The sequence below is a fragment of the Gorilla gorilla genome, chromosome 21 (assembly GCF_029281585.2).
Source record: "Gorilla gorilla gorilla isolate KB3781 chromosome 21, NHGRI_mGorGor1-v2.1_pri, whole genome shotgun sequence".
Classification (NCBI taxonomy): Eukaryota; Metazoa; Chordata; class Mammalia; order Primates; family Hominidae; genus Gorilla; species Gorilla gorilla.
In genome coordinates this window covers 29,500,401-29,521,218 of record NC_073245.2, presented here as the reverse complement: position 1 = coordinate 29,521,218, position 20,818 = coordinate 29,500,401, and the positions used below count along the sequence as shown (strand labels likewise).

The following is a 20,818-nucleotide window of genomic DNA, read 5'->3' as shown; positions in this document are numbered from 1 at the left end:
AAAGCTTAGGAAGAATACTTTTGAAAGTTGAAAAGGTGTACAGAGAGTATTTATTCCTGCTGTGGAGTTTGATCTCTTAAAGATAGGCAGCCACCCACACCAACTTCGAGAAAGAATTCCAAATATTGATTATTTAAAGACTCTTACTGGAAGAGAAATGTGTAGCTTGGCTTATAATCTCCAAGATTCAGCTATTTGTGTCATGGGGATAATGAGCAAAATTTCACAAGATCTTGATAAATCATAAACAAACTACAATTCTAGAAAATTATTCATAGCCTTCTTCCTTTACTTGGCACAGGCTCAATGAATCTATAGGGTGCAAATTTCCTCACAGACAGGAAATCCTGCTTTTAGTGTTTCAACGTTATAATAGATTAGATATAAAGCAAGTTCTAAGACAAGTGTTTTCTTGGGGCTATCTTTTGTTGAAAAAGTTGTCAAGATCATGGATTTCCCCACTAGTAAGGAAACCATACATGACAAACAGCCAGAAGGAACAGAAACCTTTTTTAAAAAGCACACTCTCAGGCTTGGGATTTCTGAAATACACAAAACACAAAAGATCCAAGGGAACATTCAAGCTGCGGTGTTCAGAAAGTTGAACCAGCAATGGCTGTTCAAAGCCACACACAAAACACACACAAAGCACACACAAAACAGGGAAGTATCTACAAGAAAAAAAAAAAAAGAATGCAAGCTTTGTCATTTAAGGTTTAAAAGAGTGTATCAAGGGGTCAGAACCATCTGTGTCCCCAGACTTCTACCCAGACTGAGGCTGAAGGCTGCAAGCCTTAGGAGCAAAGCAAACTCGTGGGGCCCAAATGGAAAGGGGCAGGTTGAGTGTAGGTGCCAATGTTAAGTGTGATCAGGTTTCAGATCAAACTGGAGCAGCAAGGACTAGGCCCTCTGGTCCAGATCCATGGCTACGAGCAGTGAACCCCAGGAAAAGACAGCCCCATGGCCCTCTCTTGGGGGAAGCCTGGGGTGGCAGGACATCCCTCTGGGACCCTCCAGCAGAAGACCATCACTCCCCTGCCTGGATAAGGCAGTCCCAGATCTTCAGGAGCCTAGAGACAGCCTCCTGGGGACGTTCTGTCCTCCACATTCCCTTCTGGATATTCCCTAGGGCCCCTGGGACTCTGAGATCACCTGCCCAAATGGCCCTGAGCCTTTTTCTATGTCCTGCCTGGGCTCTTCTCAACTGACTGTAGGGCAGATGCCTCTGGGTCACTTCGGGCGAAGCCTGAGCTAACGCAGCACAAACCCTAGGCAAGGAGGGACGGTGAGGTCAGGAATCTCTCACCACTCCAACGCAGCAGCTAAATCACCTGTGGTGCCTCCCATGTGAGGTCCTGCCGGTCTCTCCACGCTCATATTCTCTCACTCTCCACCACTGACACCCTTGGTTTCTGCTCTCTCTAGACTCCCTGACTCTCACCTCTCTGTGTCTCTGACCATGAGGCTTCCCATTCCTGTGTGGAGTCCCTTTTCTCCATGCTTCTTTGGAATCTGCCTGCACTCTTCAAGAACAGCACCACCTGGCCTTCCTGACACTGAGGTGCCTCCTCTAAGCTCCCACAGCACAGCACACTGTATAGACCCTCATCAGCATTTGGTGCATAGCAGGTGCTGACCATAAGTGGTTCTCTTCACAAGACAGCAGGTTCCTTCAGAGTGAGGCCATGTCCTGAGCATCTAGAAGGACTCAGCCCAGCACTACTCTGCAGGGGCTCAAAAAATGCTTTCTAGATGTCCAGGTGCAGGAAGTCTGTATTTTGCTTCTTGCAGCTTTGACCCATGCATTCATCTGTTTCCTGCTGGCCAGTCAAATGCCAGATGTTACCCTTCCAGCAGTTCTTACATCCAGTGACGTTTGTTTAACAATTTCTGAGCATCCTAAGTGTGCTGCACAACATGGAAGGTGAAGGGGATAGAAAGAATAATTTACTCCTGCCCTGAACAAAAAGTGACTGTGCAACTCCAGGCATTCAATGGCTGGACACAGTACGAAGGGGCTTCTTTATTGGGGCTTACATTCTGGTGGTAGGGGCTTATATTCTAGTGGGTAGGATAACAAGATTTGGTCTTGGGCCTTGGGGATGGCACCAGCAGGTCCACCCAAACATTTGTCTCTGCCCTGCTGCTCTGCCCACCTGGCCTCACGTTGGACACAGGCATGTATGTTGTGTGTTGAAGCTTGCCCCACTTGGGTCTCTTCCCTCCAAGAAGAGGAGCCAGGGAGAAAACCTGCAAGGGCCTTGGCAGCAGGCTCATGGCTATTTGGGTGGAGAATTCTGGGCTTCTGTGTGCTTGGAACATAATCTTGAAGGGGTGGGCACTGGCCTTGGTCCATGAACTCCTTGCCCTATGGATTCTAAAGTGTAGGGCCCAGGGCAGGGGCTAACAGTGGCATTGGATTCCAGTGATTACGAAGTGCTAACATGTAGACTTATGCCCATTCTTAGGGAAGTGTTTAAGGATGATAGTATGCATTTGTGTCCATGTTGCCTTTATGCCAGCCTGGAAACGCACTACCACAGACAGCAGAAACCTTCCTGGGTATCCTGGGCTCATGAAGAGCAAGAAAAATGAACCCCCTCTACCTCCAGCTGATGACTCAGTGAGTCCAGAGGGGAGATGGAGGTGGGGAGAAAGGGCCATACAGCTGCAGGCGACAACATCTCTTCAGGAGGATGAAAGCACGCAGTGTTTGGGTCCAGAGTGGAAATCTCATATCTCAGATGTCAAAGCATCAGGATGCTAACGGCTGCCAGGGAATTCTGGATCCAACTCAGTGCCTGGGGATCCTCAGCCTTGCGACAGGGTAGCCTCCTTGGTGCCGAAGGTGCCATCCATATTAATGGCTCAGTGCACACAACTTCCCTGAAAGGCAGGGAGGGCTGGGGGGTTGCAAAGGCTCTCCTCACTCATTTGGTATTTTTAGAGAATGTCCTTGTAGAAAAGAGACTTTTCATGCTCCCTTTTTTTGGGAGTGGGAGACCAGTTGAAGAGTTGATTGATTTTACCCAGAGTCAAGATCAAGGTGGCCTGTGGGTCGTAAGAGGTCAAGTGTCCTCCCAGAAGTGACACATAAAGCAAGGCCAGCAGAAGTGGGCTTCAAGCCCATGTCTTCTCTGACTCCACAGCCCAGGCTGTGCCTGCTGACCTGCTCCAGCTGTGGGTCGAAAGCAAGGTCTCTGACCCCTCCGTTGAATCACAGTGGGCTGTGACTGTAACGGTAGAAATGACACCGTGGGACTTCAAGGCTAAGTCACCCTCCCTTTCTGAGCTCTCTGGGCTGCCACATGGAAGTCTGACTGCCTGAGGCTGCCACACTGTAGAAGTCACTGTAGGTGCGCTTCTCAGTAGCTATAGCTGAGCCAGCCCTTCAGCCATCCCACCCCACATACCAGGCATGGGAGAGAGAAACCCTTTAGGACCACTGGTCTAGCCACAGCCATCGGAGTCGGTCCATCTGAGGCCCTGGATTCCGTGGAGCAGCATTCCCACTGTGCTCCTTCTGAGCACTCAACACAAACAACCCAAGAACAAAACAACATGGTGACCAGGCATGCCACTGAATGTGGGGAGCTCGCTTCACAGCGATAAATAACTAGAATGGAATTAAGGGGGAGGGAATGCCACAGAGATGGGGAAGCAGTAATGTACCTAGTTGAGAATTTGGCTCAGAGATTTCTTGTTGGACAGCTGTCCACTCCTTAGACATCGTCACATGTATGCCCTCCCCCAAACCCTCCAAATGGGGACAAGAGGACCACAGACTTTAGAGCCACTGGCTCTGTGGCAGAAGATGCTGGGCAGTGGTGGAAAGTAAGAGGCCAGATGGGAACAGAACAAGCTTTTCTTGCTCATCTTCTATGTGTCAGACATGGTGCTAGTTCCCATTACATATAATCCACTCAGTGAGCAAATGTTCTGTCCCTACCACATGCCAAGAAGGGGTCTGGGAATGAAGCCGTGTACAAAACCAAGTTCCTGTTCTCATGGGGCTTACGTGTGAGTGAGGGTGAAAAGTTGAAAAGCAAATAACTATGCAATGGCAGATAGCATGGAGGAAAACAAAGCAGGGTAAGAGGAAATATGGTGGCATTTCAGAAAGGCCAGTTAGGAAAGGGCTCCCCAAGAGGGTGGTGTTTGAGCAGAGAGTAGGGTTAAGTCATGGAGAGTGGGGCTGTTTGACTTTAGAGTCCACACTCTGGGCACTAACATGAAGGGAAAGTGCATAACAGATGGCTCCACCTTCGAAAGCTGTGGTCTTTCATCTCCATTTGGTGATGGCCCCCTACAGAGCTCGAAGGACCCCCACCAGGCAGCGTGTGAACAGGAGGGCGGAGAGAATCCACTGGGGGCACCTCAGGTGCCACACCCCACACCCCTAGGCCTGGACTATGGACCCTCCAGGCAGAGGCACAGAGGGGTACTTACACAGAGCACATGGAGGACCACCGCACCTTGTCTTCTATCCTCGTTTGTGAAGATGTCATTGGGGAATTCATGCAGGGCTAAAGAACAGAGAAAGAAAACCGTCTCAGCACAGGTGATCACATTTTCAGTGCTGTAGGTCTGGGAGTCTTGGTTTTAACATGGGGTCCACGAACTTGGATGAAAAAAAGATCCTGCATCTTTAAGTTCACAAAACTAACCAGAATTTAGTGTTTCCTTCAGATAAGAACGTGGGCAACCAACCACAGTAGTGTTAGCAGAACCTGGGGCTCGGCCCCACAGATATTTTCATAACACGTCATACCATCATACTTGTGCAGCTCTCACCCACTGCTTCAATCTTATGGTGGTTGTTAGGTCACCACCTGTGACTTAAAGTGTTAATGAGGAAGCACGTGAACTACTATATTGCAAAATTTGTTTTCTAATATTTTGACAGCTTCATTTCCACTCAGTCAGTTTCCATGTGTAACCTTATGTACTTTGCTGCATGCATGCATTGAAAACTGCTTTTCTGAGCGGGGGCTGTAGGCTTCACTGGATCACCAAAAGGGTCTGTGGCTCAGACAGATTTGAAGCCCCTGCTCTAAGTGGGTCTTCATTTTGCTCCTTTTCCACTTTGCCTGACCTGGCTTAGGGTGTGGGCCTCGTGTGCTATTAGAACAACCCCCTCCCTGCTCCCTCTCTCTGCTCCCCTTTCTAAGTTGACCTCCATCTGTGGCTGGACCAGAATGCCAACCACAGGGATGTTCATGCCTTCTCAATGTTCTAAAACCTTTCTGCCTTGAGATGAAAGCTGGAGTCTGTGAACTGACGGTCCCAAGAAGGTCCTCCACCACTAACCAGGCCTCCTGTCCCTTCCTCTCATAAAATCCAATCAACCTTCTGGGCCAGGTTCTCACATCTCCTCTCCTTTATGAAGCCTCCTGTGGTCCCTCCGATAGGAATCCACGGCTCCTTTGCTGGAGGATGTGCCCACCAGGCGCGGCAGGAAGCAGCACACATCACCCCCACCCACAGCCCCACATGGGCAGACATCACCAGCTGCTGAAAGAAGTCTTTCCCTCTGAGCCTGATGATGTCTCCAAGTCTTTCTCTAGCAAGTTCTTAGAGAAACCACCACCATTTGATGGGGAGGATATGCTAGATGATACCTGCTTGCCACTTGTCTGATTTTGGATTCCCCTAAAAGCAGACCCTCCGACAAGGATGTGGAGCTATGTGGTTTACTTGGGAGATGACTCCAGGATGCACTGTGCATGAGGGAGGCAGTGCAGCCAGGAAGGGGAGAAGAGACAAAGACAGTGCTGCTAAGGAGTGAGTGGATGACCTCTGAGACACCCAGGCCCAATTCTGCTGGGGACCCCTGGCTTGCCCGGAGGATTTGTGCAAGACACAAGCCATCGGTCACTGCTTGAAAAGGCTCTGCTCTTTGCATCCAAGGCAGCACTGGCTTAAGGCATTGTGCAGGTATTGGGTTGGAGCCACACGAAGTGTTTGGGCCAAAGGGTACGTCTAGTACATAAAGCAAGGCTCACCTTCCAAAGTACAGCAAGTGGGGGACAGTTAAAAATACTACATTATATACTTGAAACTTGCGAAGAGGATGGATCTAAATCTTCTCACTACACACACACACAAACACACACACATAAATGGTAACTATGTAGAGGTAATGGATACATTAATGAACTGAAATGTGGTTAACATTTCACAATGTATCTGTATATCAAAAGATCAAGTTGTATACCTTAAGCATATACAATTTTTATACGTCAATAATATCTCAAAAAGGCTTTTTTTTTAAGAAAAAAAGCAAGACCCACCTGTGTGTCTAGCCAATCACAATCTCTAGTTTTGTATGGTCCTTTAAACATAAAAAAGGAGACAAGAAAAGACAGGAACATCATGATTATGGGAGGATTTTTCTAAGCTGAAGCTGCTCTAAACAGGCAGCACAGAGCCCCTCTGAACAATGAATAAACTGGGAGAAGCCTGGAGGAGTTTCCCTTGGGGACCAAAATGAAGCCACGATCTGGAAATTAATGTGAGGGGCAGAGGGATGACAACAGTGAGCATTTATTGAGCACCTGCTCCTGGCAAGCACTGTACCTTGCACTTTGCCCCTGTGATCCCATCTTATCCTCACAAACAGATTATTATTCCAGTTCTGTAGATGAGGAACCCAAGGGGAAGACAGATGGGGCAACACGCTTGGGCTCCATGGCTGGAAAGTGGGAGAAGGGCTGCACACCCGGCAAACCCAGGGCTGGGGACGCCCCTCACACATGCCACCCCCCTCCTGCATGGATCTGCAATTCCATTCCGCCCTCTGACTTCCTTCTGTGACCTCCTCCAAAAGAGGATTTGACCTGATTTACATTCAGCTGCCACACTCCTGGAGGAGAAGCAATAGGCTTTTTTTTTTTCTTTGCATTTTTCAGTGTAGCTGCCACAGGGTGTTTTGGCACTGGCCAGCCCTAGGGTTGAAAGGTCACCTCTCCTATTGTTCTCCTAGTCTCAGAGCTGGAAGCTAGAGATGGGATGCTGAGTTAATGTATCAATCACAACAGCCATCACCCATGGGAAACAAGCCAGTCATATGCCCTGGGGCAGTGCCAAGCAAAGGAATCATGTGTGGAAACCCCTTATTTGAGGTCCCCAATTATCAACGAGGGGTACAGGGGTACAGATATGTGGCATCCAGTTAGCTCTTTACTTTCCGCCCCACAAGCTTCCTCCATGATCAATAACAAGGGACCGAGGGAGCAGAGGAAAGGAGTGAAAGTCACCCCATGAGCATCATCCACGTCTGCACTGGGTTCTCCCCAGCCCAGCTCTATTCTCTTGCCTCACTGCTGCCCCGTGCATGAGGCCACTGAGGGCCAGGGAGCACATCTGTTCCACCAAGGACACCATGTCAGTAAGTGACAGGCTTGGGTTCTGAATCCAGGCATTCTGAGTTTCAATTCTCCACAACATGAACAGCAACTGGCTGAATGAAGCAACTGCAGATATGTGTATCTCACTGGGCCTGGTTCTCTGGTGGAGGAGGTTTCTTGTCAGGGGTCTCCATGCCAGCCCACATGGTGGCCCCAGCTGGGACCCCTGGGGAAGACACACTGGAGGCTAAGGCCTGGATGGAGCAGGACCCAAAGGGCCCCATGCTGGCTCAGGACAGTCCACCCAGAAGCTGCCCAAAGTCCTGGCTGGGCAGGGGTGAGCCAAAGAGAAACCACAGGAGCTTCGTCAGGGTCCTCCTTCCTTGGAGGCTCAGCAACCCTCCCTTTCCTCCCTTCAGGGAGTGGGCAGCTTACCAGTGACCTGATCTTGGTCTGCTCTCCAGGGCCTGCTCTCTGATCCATGCCCAGCTGGGAGCTCCTCTATCAAAACTGTCTCCTCTTGTCAGCAGTCACAGCTGGCCATGAGGAAGTGTGTGAAAATTCTCCATGGGGCAATGAGAGCCTCCAATCTGGCACACTCAGCAGCAGAGCCTGTGAATGGAGCGGCCAGCACTGTGGGCCTCCTCACCGAGTTGAATGTGGGTAGAATGTGGGAGCTCCAGGGTCAGGGTGGGCAAGGCAGAGGACAGTCTAACGGTTTTGAACCACTGTTCTTCAAGAAAAACAAAAAGTCTTATTTGATGGCCAATAGCAATGTGGAAAGAATGACCAAGTTAAATACTCACCTAGCAAACTTCACCTGATATCAACCCACTCTGACCACTTTTTCATTACAGCTCCTCTCAGAAAACACGTATAAGGAAAATAACAAAATTGGAAAAATGGTTTCAAAGGACTCATGCACAGCTTGCAAAGAATACTACATATATTTTATTTTCCCTTTTAGATATGCATTATCATTTGAAAAAAAAGTCACAGGGAGAGATTTCATCTAAAAATTGAGCTAAGCCCAGGCCGGGCGCGGTGGCTCACGCCTGTAATCCCAGCACTTTGGGAGGCCGATGTGGGCGGATCACAAGGTCAGGAGATTGAGACCATCCTGGCTAACACGGTGAAATCCTGTCTCTACTAAAAATACAAAAAATTAGCCGGGCGTGGTGGCGGGTGCCTGTAGTCCCAGCTACCCGGGAGGCTGAGGCAGGAGAATGGCATGAACCTGAGAGGCAGAGCTTGCAGTGAGCGGAGATCACGCCACTGTACTCCAGCCTGGGTGACAGAGCAAGACTCCGTCTCAAAAAAAAAAAAAAAAAAAACAGCTAAGCCCTCTTCTCCTACCCTGTGAGAGGTGAGTCTTCCCTCATAGGTTCCAAATGCCCATGCCTTAGGCTGGGGCCCTCAAGAGCAGACCCTGAGAGAAAGATTTGAATGACAGCTGTTTGTTTGGGAGGTGATCCCAGGAAGCATCGGGAGCAGGGTGGAGAGATGAGGCAGGGAGGGGAAGGGGCTGGCACAGTGTCTCAAGCTTGCTGGGAGACAGAGGAAAGCAGGTCTCAGAGTTGTCTACTGCAGGGTCAGCAGCAGGGTGGGGGGCTCCGTCCACTGATGCCTGCCTGTCACTGTTTAGGGCTGTCCCAAAGGCACTGACCCTTCAACACTTCTGCTCAGCCCTGCACTGGCCAAGCCAAGCATGCTTCTGGGGCCAGAGAAGGCCCTAGAAAGAGTCACAGGTGATATATCAAGAAACCATCCACATGTCTGGGTGTAGGAATGCCCCATGTCTGCCCTAGCCTGATACAACAGAATACCGTAGACTTGGGAGCTTAACCAACAGACATTTATCTCTCATAGCTCTGGAGGCCGGAAGTCTGAGATAAAGGTGCCAGCATGGTTGGGTTCTGATGAGGGCTGTCTTCTGGCTGGCCGAGGCCGCCTTCTTACAGTATCTACATGTCAGAGTATGAGTAAGCTCTGGTCTCTTCCTCCTCTTATTTGGACACTAATCCCATGATTGGGGTCCCACTCTTACACCTTTATGTGACCCTAATTACCTCCCAAAGGTCCCATCTCCAAATACCATCATTTTGGGGGTTAGGGCTTCAACATATGAATCTGGGAAGTGGGAACAAACATTCAGTTCACAGCATCTCCCAAGCCCCCTTTGCATAAGAACTGAAGAGGAGACGCAAGGTATCTTATTGCAGGAAAGGTGAGACCATAACTTATACACACATAATTAGCTTCAGCACACAGCAGTGGGGCATGGGGTGGAGGTGGCAGAAGGGAGTCCCTCTGCACAAGCATAACATCAGGATAAACTGTTATTAAGACTTGCATTCTGAATCTAGCATGGTAGGACCCCAATGTTAAGACTTAGGGTTGTAACATGTTCTTATATTACATATCCAGTTCCACCATGTTAGAAGCTTCTTTGATTCATTTGCAAAGGGCATTTGTTGCCAGATGACCCTGCAGCACAGAATGTAAATCAGGAAGAATCCTATCTTAGAGACCCACTGGGGCAGCAGCTTCATTTAGGGAGGCCATAAGGATTGTCATTGATCTCTGTCAGCTCCTACGTGCATGCTATATACACAGCCTACTAATAACATTGTTATTTCACTCGTTGCCTTGCTGTGGTTCTAAAGCAATTTGGTATCACAGTGTTTAATCTTCCTAGGGAAGGGGTCAGCCTGGAGTCAAGAAAAGTGTCCTCAATTGGGAATCTGGAAATGTGGGGCTCAATGCCAACATGTCCAAAGTGTGGCTTTGGCCACCTGTCATTTCATCTCTCTGGGACTCAATTTGCCTTTTGGCCATTTGAAAAGTGGCCTCTGAGGATCCTCCTTCCCATTGCCTCTGGTCCAAACACAGTACAGTGCAGTGCACACAGCAGATGCCTGATAAGTCTCAGTGGGATGAAGAACTCTGGGAACAGACCTTAGGCATGGATGGGGTAAATCCACTCTGCCCAGTTGACCCAGTGGTTCAAGAAAAGAGCTGCAACAGCAGCTGTGCTTTCCTCCTGGAGACTGCAACAGCTCTTCAACTGGTGACACACTCTGGTGCCTTGCAGGTGTGTGTGGGGCATGCGATTTTCTGAATAGCTGCAGCTGTCCAAGAAAAGAGTGTATGCGGACAGTGTCGTGCACTGGACTGGAAGGCTCTGCCAAGTGCTTCTTGGCCTCAGTTGGTTCACTTCTAGAACAAGAGGTAAGACAATGTGGGGCCTCTAGCGCCTCCCAGAGCTGATGGCTGGTGCTGATGTCACCCTCTCCAGGTGTGCATCCTAGCGCCAAATCCAAAAGTACTCAGCGCATTTTTTAAGGCTTGAGCTAGGATGCTTGCTGTATTTGGGAACTAACATTTTCCTTGGGTGATCAGTTAGATTTTGAATAAGATCCCACAGTGGAGAATCAGGCTCAGGTCCAGATCTCCTTCTGTGCCACACCGGGCCTCATTTCCTTCATCTGTAGACGGGTGTGTTGATGTCATCCCTGCAGGGTTGTTATGAAGAGTGTAGATAGTGAATGTGAAATACCTACCGCCATGCTTCCTGGGGTCACATATCATTATTCTAAATTATAGCAACAATGACATGCTGGCCTGGTGTGGGCAGAGGACACATTCATCTCTGGTCTTGATGTTGAAATCCACATATTGCCAGTTCCTTCCTGTCTTGCATTGGCATCTGTTTACCTGGATGGTGATTAGTCCATGAGAGCTGCATAAATGCATGTGTCTCTAGGCGGGTGCTTCTGGTACTCATCCTGTTGGGGCCACATGGCCCACATGGTCTGTTAAGAGCAGCTACCTATGCAGGGAGAATGGAGCAGCCTCATCCAGCTGAGAGTCATTCCCCAAATACCTTCAAGGTCCTCAAAGTCTCTTTCTGCTCCTCTCTTTCATCCCCCAATTTTCCTTTCAGTGCATCCCGCCAGCTCTGGGGGCCTGCAGAAGCAAGCGGTGCTGTTCCCATGGAAACCACAGGGACCTGAGTGGAGTGGATTCCCCTTACCAAGGCAACAGCAATCAGCTTCCTTGCTTCTCCCTCCTGGCTGCTTTCATGAGACCCGAGTTTGATGAGTCTAAACAGAGGTTCACAGAGGTAGAGTCTTTTCTCCTTTGCTTGAAAAAAAATGCAGCAGGAACATTCATGCCATCTTTAGACATACTCATCACATATTGATCAAATGGAGCAGGCCAAAATGAAGATCAACACATCCTAAAAAGCCTGGCTCCCTTAACATGTCTGAGCAAAAGGAACATGGGCTGCTGCAGCCATCAGAATACCAGTCTGCCATCCCAGTGACCTTCTCATGACAAAATACCCACGCAACTTGAGGGATTGGTCTCTCAGGAATTGCACCGAAAGATGGCAGTCTGGATGCTACCCAGCTTCCCCCTGCAGTGATGAGTGGCTTCAAGCTTCTGTTTCACATGCTTTCATCTCTCTTAGTAAAGCCTGTTGCTCCCACTTTTCCTGGGGCATTGTAAAAACTTTGTCTTCCGGGTGCGGTACCTCCTCCGCTTCTCACAAAGCCTTCCCTGCCTCTCTTTCTGTGGCCCAGTTGCATTGTCCCAGTGCTCATCAAATTATTTTCCAACCACACTGTAGGCATTTGCTTGTCCATGTGTACCGTGGACTCAGTGGCAACATGAGCTCAGCTCCCTGAGGACAGGAGCCCTGTCATTTCTCTCTTTGTCATCAGCACCCACCAGGCTGGGATACATGAAAGAGGACAACAAATATCAAGTGTGACTGAATGCAGAGGGCCTTTCTCTCAGGAAGTGGTTTTGTATAAACACAAGACAGAATTATTGGCTGAGAAATGGTGTTGGGAGGGACAGCTCAGTCAAACTCCCAACTACTAGATCCCAACTCTGGTGGCAATGAGGGCTGTTCACAAATACCCCATTTCTCATTGTTCCAGAGACCTAGGAGGAGTATTTCTACATCCCTTTCAAAGTTAGGTAAGTCCATGCAGCTTGCTTTGATTAGTGAAATGTGAGCAAAATGATGTGGATTGCATGTGGCTTTCAAACCAGTGCCTGGCTCACCATTTTGCATTTTCTTGTCTTAGCATTTCTTGAAAAATACATCAGGATGCAATGTGCATCTCCCATCAGCCTGGATCCCTGAGTGACTGATACCAGAATCCCCAACCCCCAATACATGCATTTTGTACATGTAGCATGAGAAAAAATAACATTACTGTATTTTGTAGCCACTGATCTTCGGGGGCAGTTTGTTACCCAGCATATCCTAGCTCCTTGTGAGAAATGCATATGGTCCTTGCTCCTTGGCATCCCTACAGCCTTTTGCACGTTGTTTGCCTTGCAGCAATTTTTGGTTGTTTTCTCTCTTCTCCAGTAGACAGAGGGAGGGAGGTTAAGGTTGTAGGATATTTATTCTTCTCTGTAGCCCTGGTGTCTAGCAAAATACCTGGCACACAAATCACTTAATAGTGTTGGTTGAGGCAATTAACACATTTGTCATAAATAAAGGCCCCTGAACAAAATTATCCACAAAAGAATCTGTGTGAAAGTACATAAATGCATAACTTAATTTTCTAAATATTTAGTCTTTGGAAATGTTTCAGAGACATTTCAATGCATGCTTACATTCAACGAGGTCAAGTAAACCTCAGGCAGGCATGGGAGAAGGCATCTGGCAACAGGAGGTGCTGGGTGTTCCAGGGAACCAGTCTGTTCTTAGATCATCTTTTGAATTTTTGTCTCATTCTAAAGACCATATCTTAATAACATTGGAAAATTTATTAAATCAATACTGTGTCAAAACACCACTGCTTACTTTCAGCACTTACCATCTGCTGGATACCACACTCAATACTAGTTAAAGGTACACAGCCCTTATCACTGAGGAGTTAACAGTTGAGGTTAGCTTGGGAGCAAGGGGACTCTCTTTGAAATCATCCTAATACCTTAAGTATTCTGAATTTAAGAATGGAAATAACCTTTATCAAGTATTGCAAATATATTTATCACTTTTTCATTGCTTCTATATGATAGGAAGCATTATCCCAATTTACAGATGGGTAAGCTGAGGCCCAAAGAGGGCAAGTAACCAGTCCAAGTTCACATAGATGTTAGTGGAAGAGCTGAGATCAAACTAGGGTCCAACTTTCTAATATGTTGATTCCACTGTCCTAGAAAGAACAAATTACCCCCTTTTTTCTTGTTTTTTTAAGGGCATAAGTCCTTCCCTTCAAAAACCAGAAACAAAGTTCAGATTCAAATGGATTGATGTGTGAATGAAAACAAGGTCATGAGAAGCATCTCTGTGAAGGAAGATGCAACCACAAGTCATGGGAACAGATGGCCTAGAGGGATCATTAAACTATCAATCAAAATGGTATTGCCAATCAAATTTGCTAAGAAAACTTGGATCAGCCAAATGCTTATGTGGTGACATTTGCTTACCACAGGCAACCAGCATTTTACAAGAGCCTGAGGGCCTGGATTTGAATCCGTCCTTTACCACTCATAAGTTCTGTGGCTTTGGGAAAATTCTTTAACATCTTTGAGTCTTAATTGTTAATGTGCAAAATGGGAGAATGAAAACAATACCCATTTATGTGGTTATTATGAGGATTGATGATGATGCTTATGAAATATGCAATACCTAAAATTGGGCAAGGACCTATCAAATGATAGCTCTGTTTGTCTCTAATTTATTAAATAATGGAGAGGGAGAAATACGGATAGGGGAGTTTCCCAAGACATCAATACCAGGCCTACAGTCCTGGGGCCCTATCTCTTTTGTACTAAGCACCTGCATCTCTTTACCTGAAGGCTTTCTCCAGAGCTGAGAAAGGATCCCCTGCCCAGGCACTGCAGGCTGGATATGCTGGAGAATTAATACCACTCTTTCTCTCAGGAGAAACTGTCAACCAAAGTCTGATGAAAGGTGGGTGTATAAGTACCCCAGCTTCCTCATTACCTGGATGAGATAACGCTAAGGTGTGTTCTACACTGTTAAGAGTTCCCAGCACAACTAAGCTCTGGTTGCTCACGGTGGTAACATGCCTATGATTGGTTGCCTATCTGTCATTGTCTTGTTGTCTCACTTCCCAACTCCCATATTTGGGATCATCTCAGAAACAAACAACTTGTACTTGAGTCTGTTTCTGGGACTACTTCTGGAAAACCCATATTTAGAAAAGGAGAGTTAGGAATTTTGCACTTTTCCCTCTCTCTATTTCAACAAAGATTTGTTTTTCCAGAAAAGAACTTAAACACATTTGGATGAATTTTCCCCTAAATCATGGCAATAGTCTGTATGGACAATTTGCGGTGGATTTGCAATCTAGATAGCATTATGGAACTACCTCACTCCTGAATGCAGATTGAGAAACTGCCTTTGCTCCTTGTTCATGATGCTGAAGTTGATCCAACATCATGAGAAGCCCCTTGGTTCCCACGTAAGAGCTCTTTTTCTCATGTCTGTATTGGCAGAAGATTTTAAACAATCAGCCCACAAACTTTTCTCCTGGAAGAGAACAGACATTCTTTGGAACTAAAGAACCCCAATCATTAGTTACATAGACTATTGGCCTAGCAGAGCACTGAAATGTAATTTGACAAACTAGAAACATATTTCTTTATCAATAATAAAAACCATGGCATCAGTGCTGCTCATGTCTTTGAGCCAGCAGCTACTGTAGAAAATACAGCAATCTCATGAATAATGTAGTTTTCCCAGGCCACAAACATGGCAGCAGATAGGAGGTCTGTTTGCAAGGGCAAGAGCCTACGGCATGCATTTGTTGCTCACATGTGATTATCAAGGCTGTGTCACTAATGAATTCTCATTAAAGAAAGTGACATATTTATGGTAAATTCCCTGTGGTGTGCAGAACTTGATACTCTTCTTGGACTCCTTTGTTTCTCAAAGTGTCCCTTGGTGCCAACATCAGAGACAGAATGTTTGAATGGATGACCTAGGGTCTGACCCAAGTGCTGCATCTCTCATGTTCTTATGTCTGCTATTGATCCAGACCAACAGGCTGATGTACACAGGAACCCACTAAATAGTTCCTCAAGGGAACCCATGGTGGTTACAAGGAATGCCCATTCCTGTTCAATGCCCTCAGAAAGGATGAGATTGCATGAAAAATTTTCTAGAAAAAAAATGCACTTGAAATAGTGCTTTTGGAATGTAGTAATTCCCTACAGGAATCTACATGGAAAGTTTTTAAACTTTAAACATTTATTTTATAGAAGGTGAAGTGTGCATGCTAAATGGCTGGAGGTTTCAAAATCAATGACATTTTTTAATGTTAACTCATTAAATTCCAGAGCTGGAAGTAACCTTTATGGTTCTATTGGTCTATAGATGGGAGGATAATAACAGAATTTCATGAAAAGCACAAAAGTTTCCCTCTGCTTCCCCTCTTAAAAACTGCCCTTTTTCTTTCCTCCTGATGTTGTTATTCCATGACTGCCAATTTTAAGGATAGAAAATTGGTCTCATTCATGTTCATTGCTTGACTGCTAATGATTGACTGATAGGCTGAGTCTTGGATGGGGCTCAGTGTGGTAGAGCATCTCCATCTATTAGCAATGTCTACCATGGTTAGGGGAATGGGAACAGGGACATGTGCGCTCCTTATTTCCCTATACTGAAGCTTTGCTAACCAAGTCCTAAAATGAAAGAATAACTGGCACTCCTTGGTCCTGGTAATAGTGATTCCTGATATCATTTTGTTTGATCTGCACCTATTTTAGAATATAATCCATTTAAAAGGGGGAGAGTTATTACTAATCCATCTGCTTGAATGTATTTGGTATCTTCAGGAATTTATTGAGACGTCTTTAATCTTTACCTTGATTTCTAGTTTATGATAATGAAATAAATATCTAAGAATATGCATAGCTGTTGTAGGAAGACATAAATAAGCAGACAAAAAATATTGATTAGCTCAGTTGGAAAAAATACGAGCTGTGCTTACTTCTCAGTTTTGGTCCTGGCCACCTCTGGCCCCCTCCTTAAGGGGAAAATGCAGATGTTGACTGCAGGAAATCATTTTTCCTTTTATGTTACCATATATTCAATATTTTTTGACCATTTACCTCTAATTTTAGGTCAAAGCACTAAAGAATCTGCAAATTACTCCTGAAACTCTTTTAAGGGTAGATTAGAACTTGATTATTTTTTGTTAGATCACTAAGTTTGTGCATCCAAAGTTTAGATTCCAAATATCAAGGCTCCATCTCTTGGACAACATTTGCCTCTGAATATGAACAGAAATTAAGAAAAGAGCATAATTAATTCAAACCAAAAATGTAATTCATTTGTTCACTTTTCTCGATTTCCTTGAACTGTCACAGGGCTCTGGTGATGGCACATTATAGCTCTGAATGAAACATACTAAGTGCCTTTTGCTTCAACAATGTGCTTTGGTGTCCAGCTAGGATTTTGGGTTACAGATTAAGAACAGAAACTGATGACATGAGAGGTATCTTAGGAAGGGCACTGTGCTGCCTTGTAGATGGCAGAAGACCTGTCAGAGTTTGGAGCAAGCAAGATCAAAGCAAGAGAATTTAGAATCTACTTGATGTGTATCTAGTATTTTTTTTTTTTTTCTGAGACAAGGTCTCACTCTGTTGCCAGGGCTGGAGCGCAGTAACACTATCATGGCTCACTGCAGCCTCCAACTCCTGGGCTTAAGCAATCCTCCCACCTTAGCCTCCCAACAGGTGTGCATCAAAATGCCCAGCTATTTTTTTTTTTTTTTTTTGGTAGAGACAGGGTCTTGCTATGTCACCTAAGCTGGTCTCAAACTCCTGGCCTCAAGCTATCCTCCCACCTCGACCTCCCAAAGTGCTGAGATTACAAGCATAAGCCACTGCACCCGGTCTTCTATTAATTTTTTTATTATATATTTGACTTCATGGATGATGACTCAGGAGATTCTGGATTCTGTCATCTTCCTCTCAACAGTGTTGAGTTTTGTTCTAATAGGAAGTTGAACTATCGGAGGATTGTAATTACAAGCCACAAAGCCAGAGGTGGTTTTAGGTTTTCAGCTTTGATTGAATTACTGGAGGGTCATCATTTGTGGTAATTTTAGGCCTGTTTTAAGTCTGCCCTTAGTCCTGAGATGTGGTCCCTATAGGCTTTCAGTGGAACATCTGAACTGTTTATCAAGCCCCTTTAACTTTAGAGGCTTGCACTTCTCAGTTTGTCTCCCCAGTGCCAGGCAGCAGCTGACATATCCGCTTTCAGCCTTTCAGCTGTTGTTTTCCCTGGGACGCGTGGAGTCATCCCCAAGCATGTGAGGTTCAGCAGTCAGTCACGGACCTGAGGGAAATTTATATGTCTATTATAGGGCTCTCCCTCTTTGACTCCTTTCTTTCTGAGATTTCCCCCAATTTTCAGCTGCTCTGGGACCCAAGTTCCAATCTCTGATGCCTCAACCGAATAAGACTGCTGCTTTCTGCCTGAGCTCTATCCCCCATATGCTACACACCTTGGGGAGGTTTCAGAGGAGAAAAGCTAACTGCTATGGCTCTCTGCCAGTGTAGTTTTCTTTTGAGGTTCATATCCCCTCCAGTCTCTGCTTGTTTTCTTCACTTTCCTCTGGAATATATTCTACTTCATAAGCGACTGCAAACCAAATTCACATTAAAGATTCCCCAAACTTGCCCTTAGCCACATTAAGTCCTCCATGGAACTTATGCTGCCTGGAGTCACGGTGTGGCCTGGTGGTAAATAACAGCCTAGGGAAAGTAAAGGTTGTTGGGATGGGCTGACAAGCTAGGATGGAAAGCCTGGGAGATGAGCTAATTGCACGTCAACTTACGTGGATAAACCAAAAATCAGACAGAAAGAGCAATCAGAACAGTGGGAGATTACAGGAAGAGACACTGCAGCCTTCCAAAGCTCTCAACTATAAATATTTCAAGGTCAAGTCATCCCAAACAAGCATCTGTGGCAGTTCTAATGTCTCTGACAGGTAATACCCCAAGGCTCAGAGGCAAGAACATGTGTTCAGAGGCAAAATGATATTGGAAACCAGTTACAGCCAAGAAGGTGAAATTGTGTTCTACTTTCCTTTAGAATCTGTGGGATCTCTTAGATGTTTCCTGCAAGTGTCAGATTTTGATGTCCCATGTGAAGTCGCCAAATTGAAATTCATGGTAACAGCAAGGTAAGTGTTTAATAAATGCTTTTCGAGTCTAGAGAAACTTGTGAAGCTTTATGAAGACGAAAGAAAAGTGGGCAGAAAAATAAAACTTTTGACCAAGTCCGGCCATTACATAAAGTACCTCAGTATTAACATTTACTTTTTTTATGGAAGAAAGTGAAAATTTGGCTTAGTTGTTGAGTTAGTTAAGATGAAAATGATAAATACCATAATTTATGTCCCAAGTAAGGAGGAAAAGTGGACATGAAGTAGGAGGAAAAGGTTTCACTTCATTCTTATGTTAGAATGCCATCATATCACCCATTATAAGTCAATTACTTCTTGCTCCTCCTCAGAACCTATGAGTTTGTGTCATTGGCACAAAGATTGTCATCTTTGTCTTTCCATGTACTTATGTATCATTGCAGGGTTGGCTGGAGTTGAAAACAGATTAAAAGAGATCCATAAAGTAATACAATTATTACAAGACAAAATAATGCAAGAGGTAGTGGTAGCAACATCCACTCTGATGTAATAACCTTGGTCATGATGTCACAGAGGCCTCATGCAAATGTATACATTTACAGTCATGAGCTAGGACAAATTTCAGGCCCACTTGAGTCAAAGGCTGATCAAAGATACTAATACCTCCTCTCCAGCCTTCCCAGACGAGGAGTGGTTTACCATGTACTTGAAGAAGCTGCGTTGCACCTCACTGGGCTGTTTGAGTTCTTGTAACGATGTTTGAGTTCATGCAGTGGGTGGGGTAAAATAACTTAGCAGAATTTTCAAGGATGGAAAGGAATTTAATATCATTGCTTCCTTTGATGTTTTCTCATATATTATATAACTTTGAATTTCAGGGCATTTCATATAGATTTATGGAGGAAAATTTATTAAAATAAATTCTTTTAGAAAATGACCCTTTCAATGTTTGAGACAATTTTTTATCCAAATAATATTGTATTCAATGAGAGACTCCAATATTTAACTTTTCTTGCCTAGCTCACATAAATATGATCAGACTGTCAATCCTAACTCATAAAAATCTCTGATCTCCTAGGTAACACTAAGATGAGGAGAGAAGCAAAAGAGCTGCTTTTGAATCTGAAGATAGAAGCAGCAAATCCCATGGGGATCCTGAATGAGGAAAGGAGACCCTGCCTAATAGCTTCCGAGGTGGCGGCCGAGTATCCACAGTTGGGGGACTGGAGAGAGCGGCATTGCCTTCCACTGAGTCTATGACACAGAAGCAAATCGAGTGGCTTTTTCTCAACAATTTCAGGTAAATGGTTCTTTCCAAGGATACAGGTTCCTTGAGAAAGATTCAAAGACCAAAGTGACTCTGATCCCACTTGCATCATGTAATGAGCTTTTCAGGGACACAGGTGTGCACCACACATTTCCTCATCAATATAACTCAAGGGTTCAGGGCAGAGTCGCTACATCCACCATGTCGTTCTTCAGCTGGCAGAGGATAACAGGGAGTATTCAGCACAGTCTTGATGTCAGGAGTTTACAGCCCAGCTGGGAAGCTAACTTCCAGCACACACACACACACAAACGCACAAACTGGAGGATGATTGAAGAAATCAGGCTATATCCCTAAACATGCATGTATGTATAATCCATGTGTGTACATGTATGTACGTATGTAGCATCCATGTGTGTACATGTATGTAAATATAGGTATGCATGTATGTGTGTGTGCATATGTACAAACATATGCATACGCAAGTATCTAGGTGTATGTGTGTAATGGACTGAATACCCTACTCCCCAAATTCATATGTTGAAATCCTAATCCCCAGTACGATGGGGTCTTTGGGAGGTAATTAGGTCATGAGGGTGGAGCCCTCACAAATAAGATTAGTATCCTTATAAAAGTCATGAAAAATTAGCTTGGCATAGTGGTATGCAACTGTATTCTCAGCTACTCAGCAGGCTAAGGTGGGAGGATAGAACCACTGCACTCCAGCCTGGGTGATGGACAGAGACCTTGTCTCTAGAAGAGTCATGAGAGAGTTTGTTTCCCCTCTCTGCTCTCTGTCACGTGAGAATACAAGGAGAAGTCAGAGGTCCGTCACCCAGAAGAAGGCTCTTGCCAGAACTTAACCATGCTGGCACCCAGGTCTCAGACTTCTAGCTTCCAGAACTGTGTGAAATAAATTCCTGTGTTTATAAACCCACCCAGTATGGTATTTTCTTAAAGCTGCCAGAACTAAGATAGTACGTATGTATATGTATCTGCATAATAACCATCCCAAACATAGTGGCTTAAGACAACTGTAACATTTT

At 45.5% G+C, this 20,818-nt stretch overlaps 1 protein-coding gene across 1 annotated transcript in view; it reads right to left on the bottom strand.

Moving 5' to 3' along the window:
- SLC24A3 (solute carrier family 24 member 3) overlaps window positions 1-20,818 on the bottom strand; it is a 507,527-nt gene that overhangs the window by 202,281 nt on the left and 284,428 nt on the right. Inside the window, exon 3 of the mRNA XM_004061869.5 lies at window positions 4,450-4,526. Coding sequence (XP_004061917.3) covers window positions 4,450-4,526 — 77 coding nt within the window. The remainder of the gene's footprint in view (window positions 1-4,449; window positions 4,527-20,818) is intronic.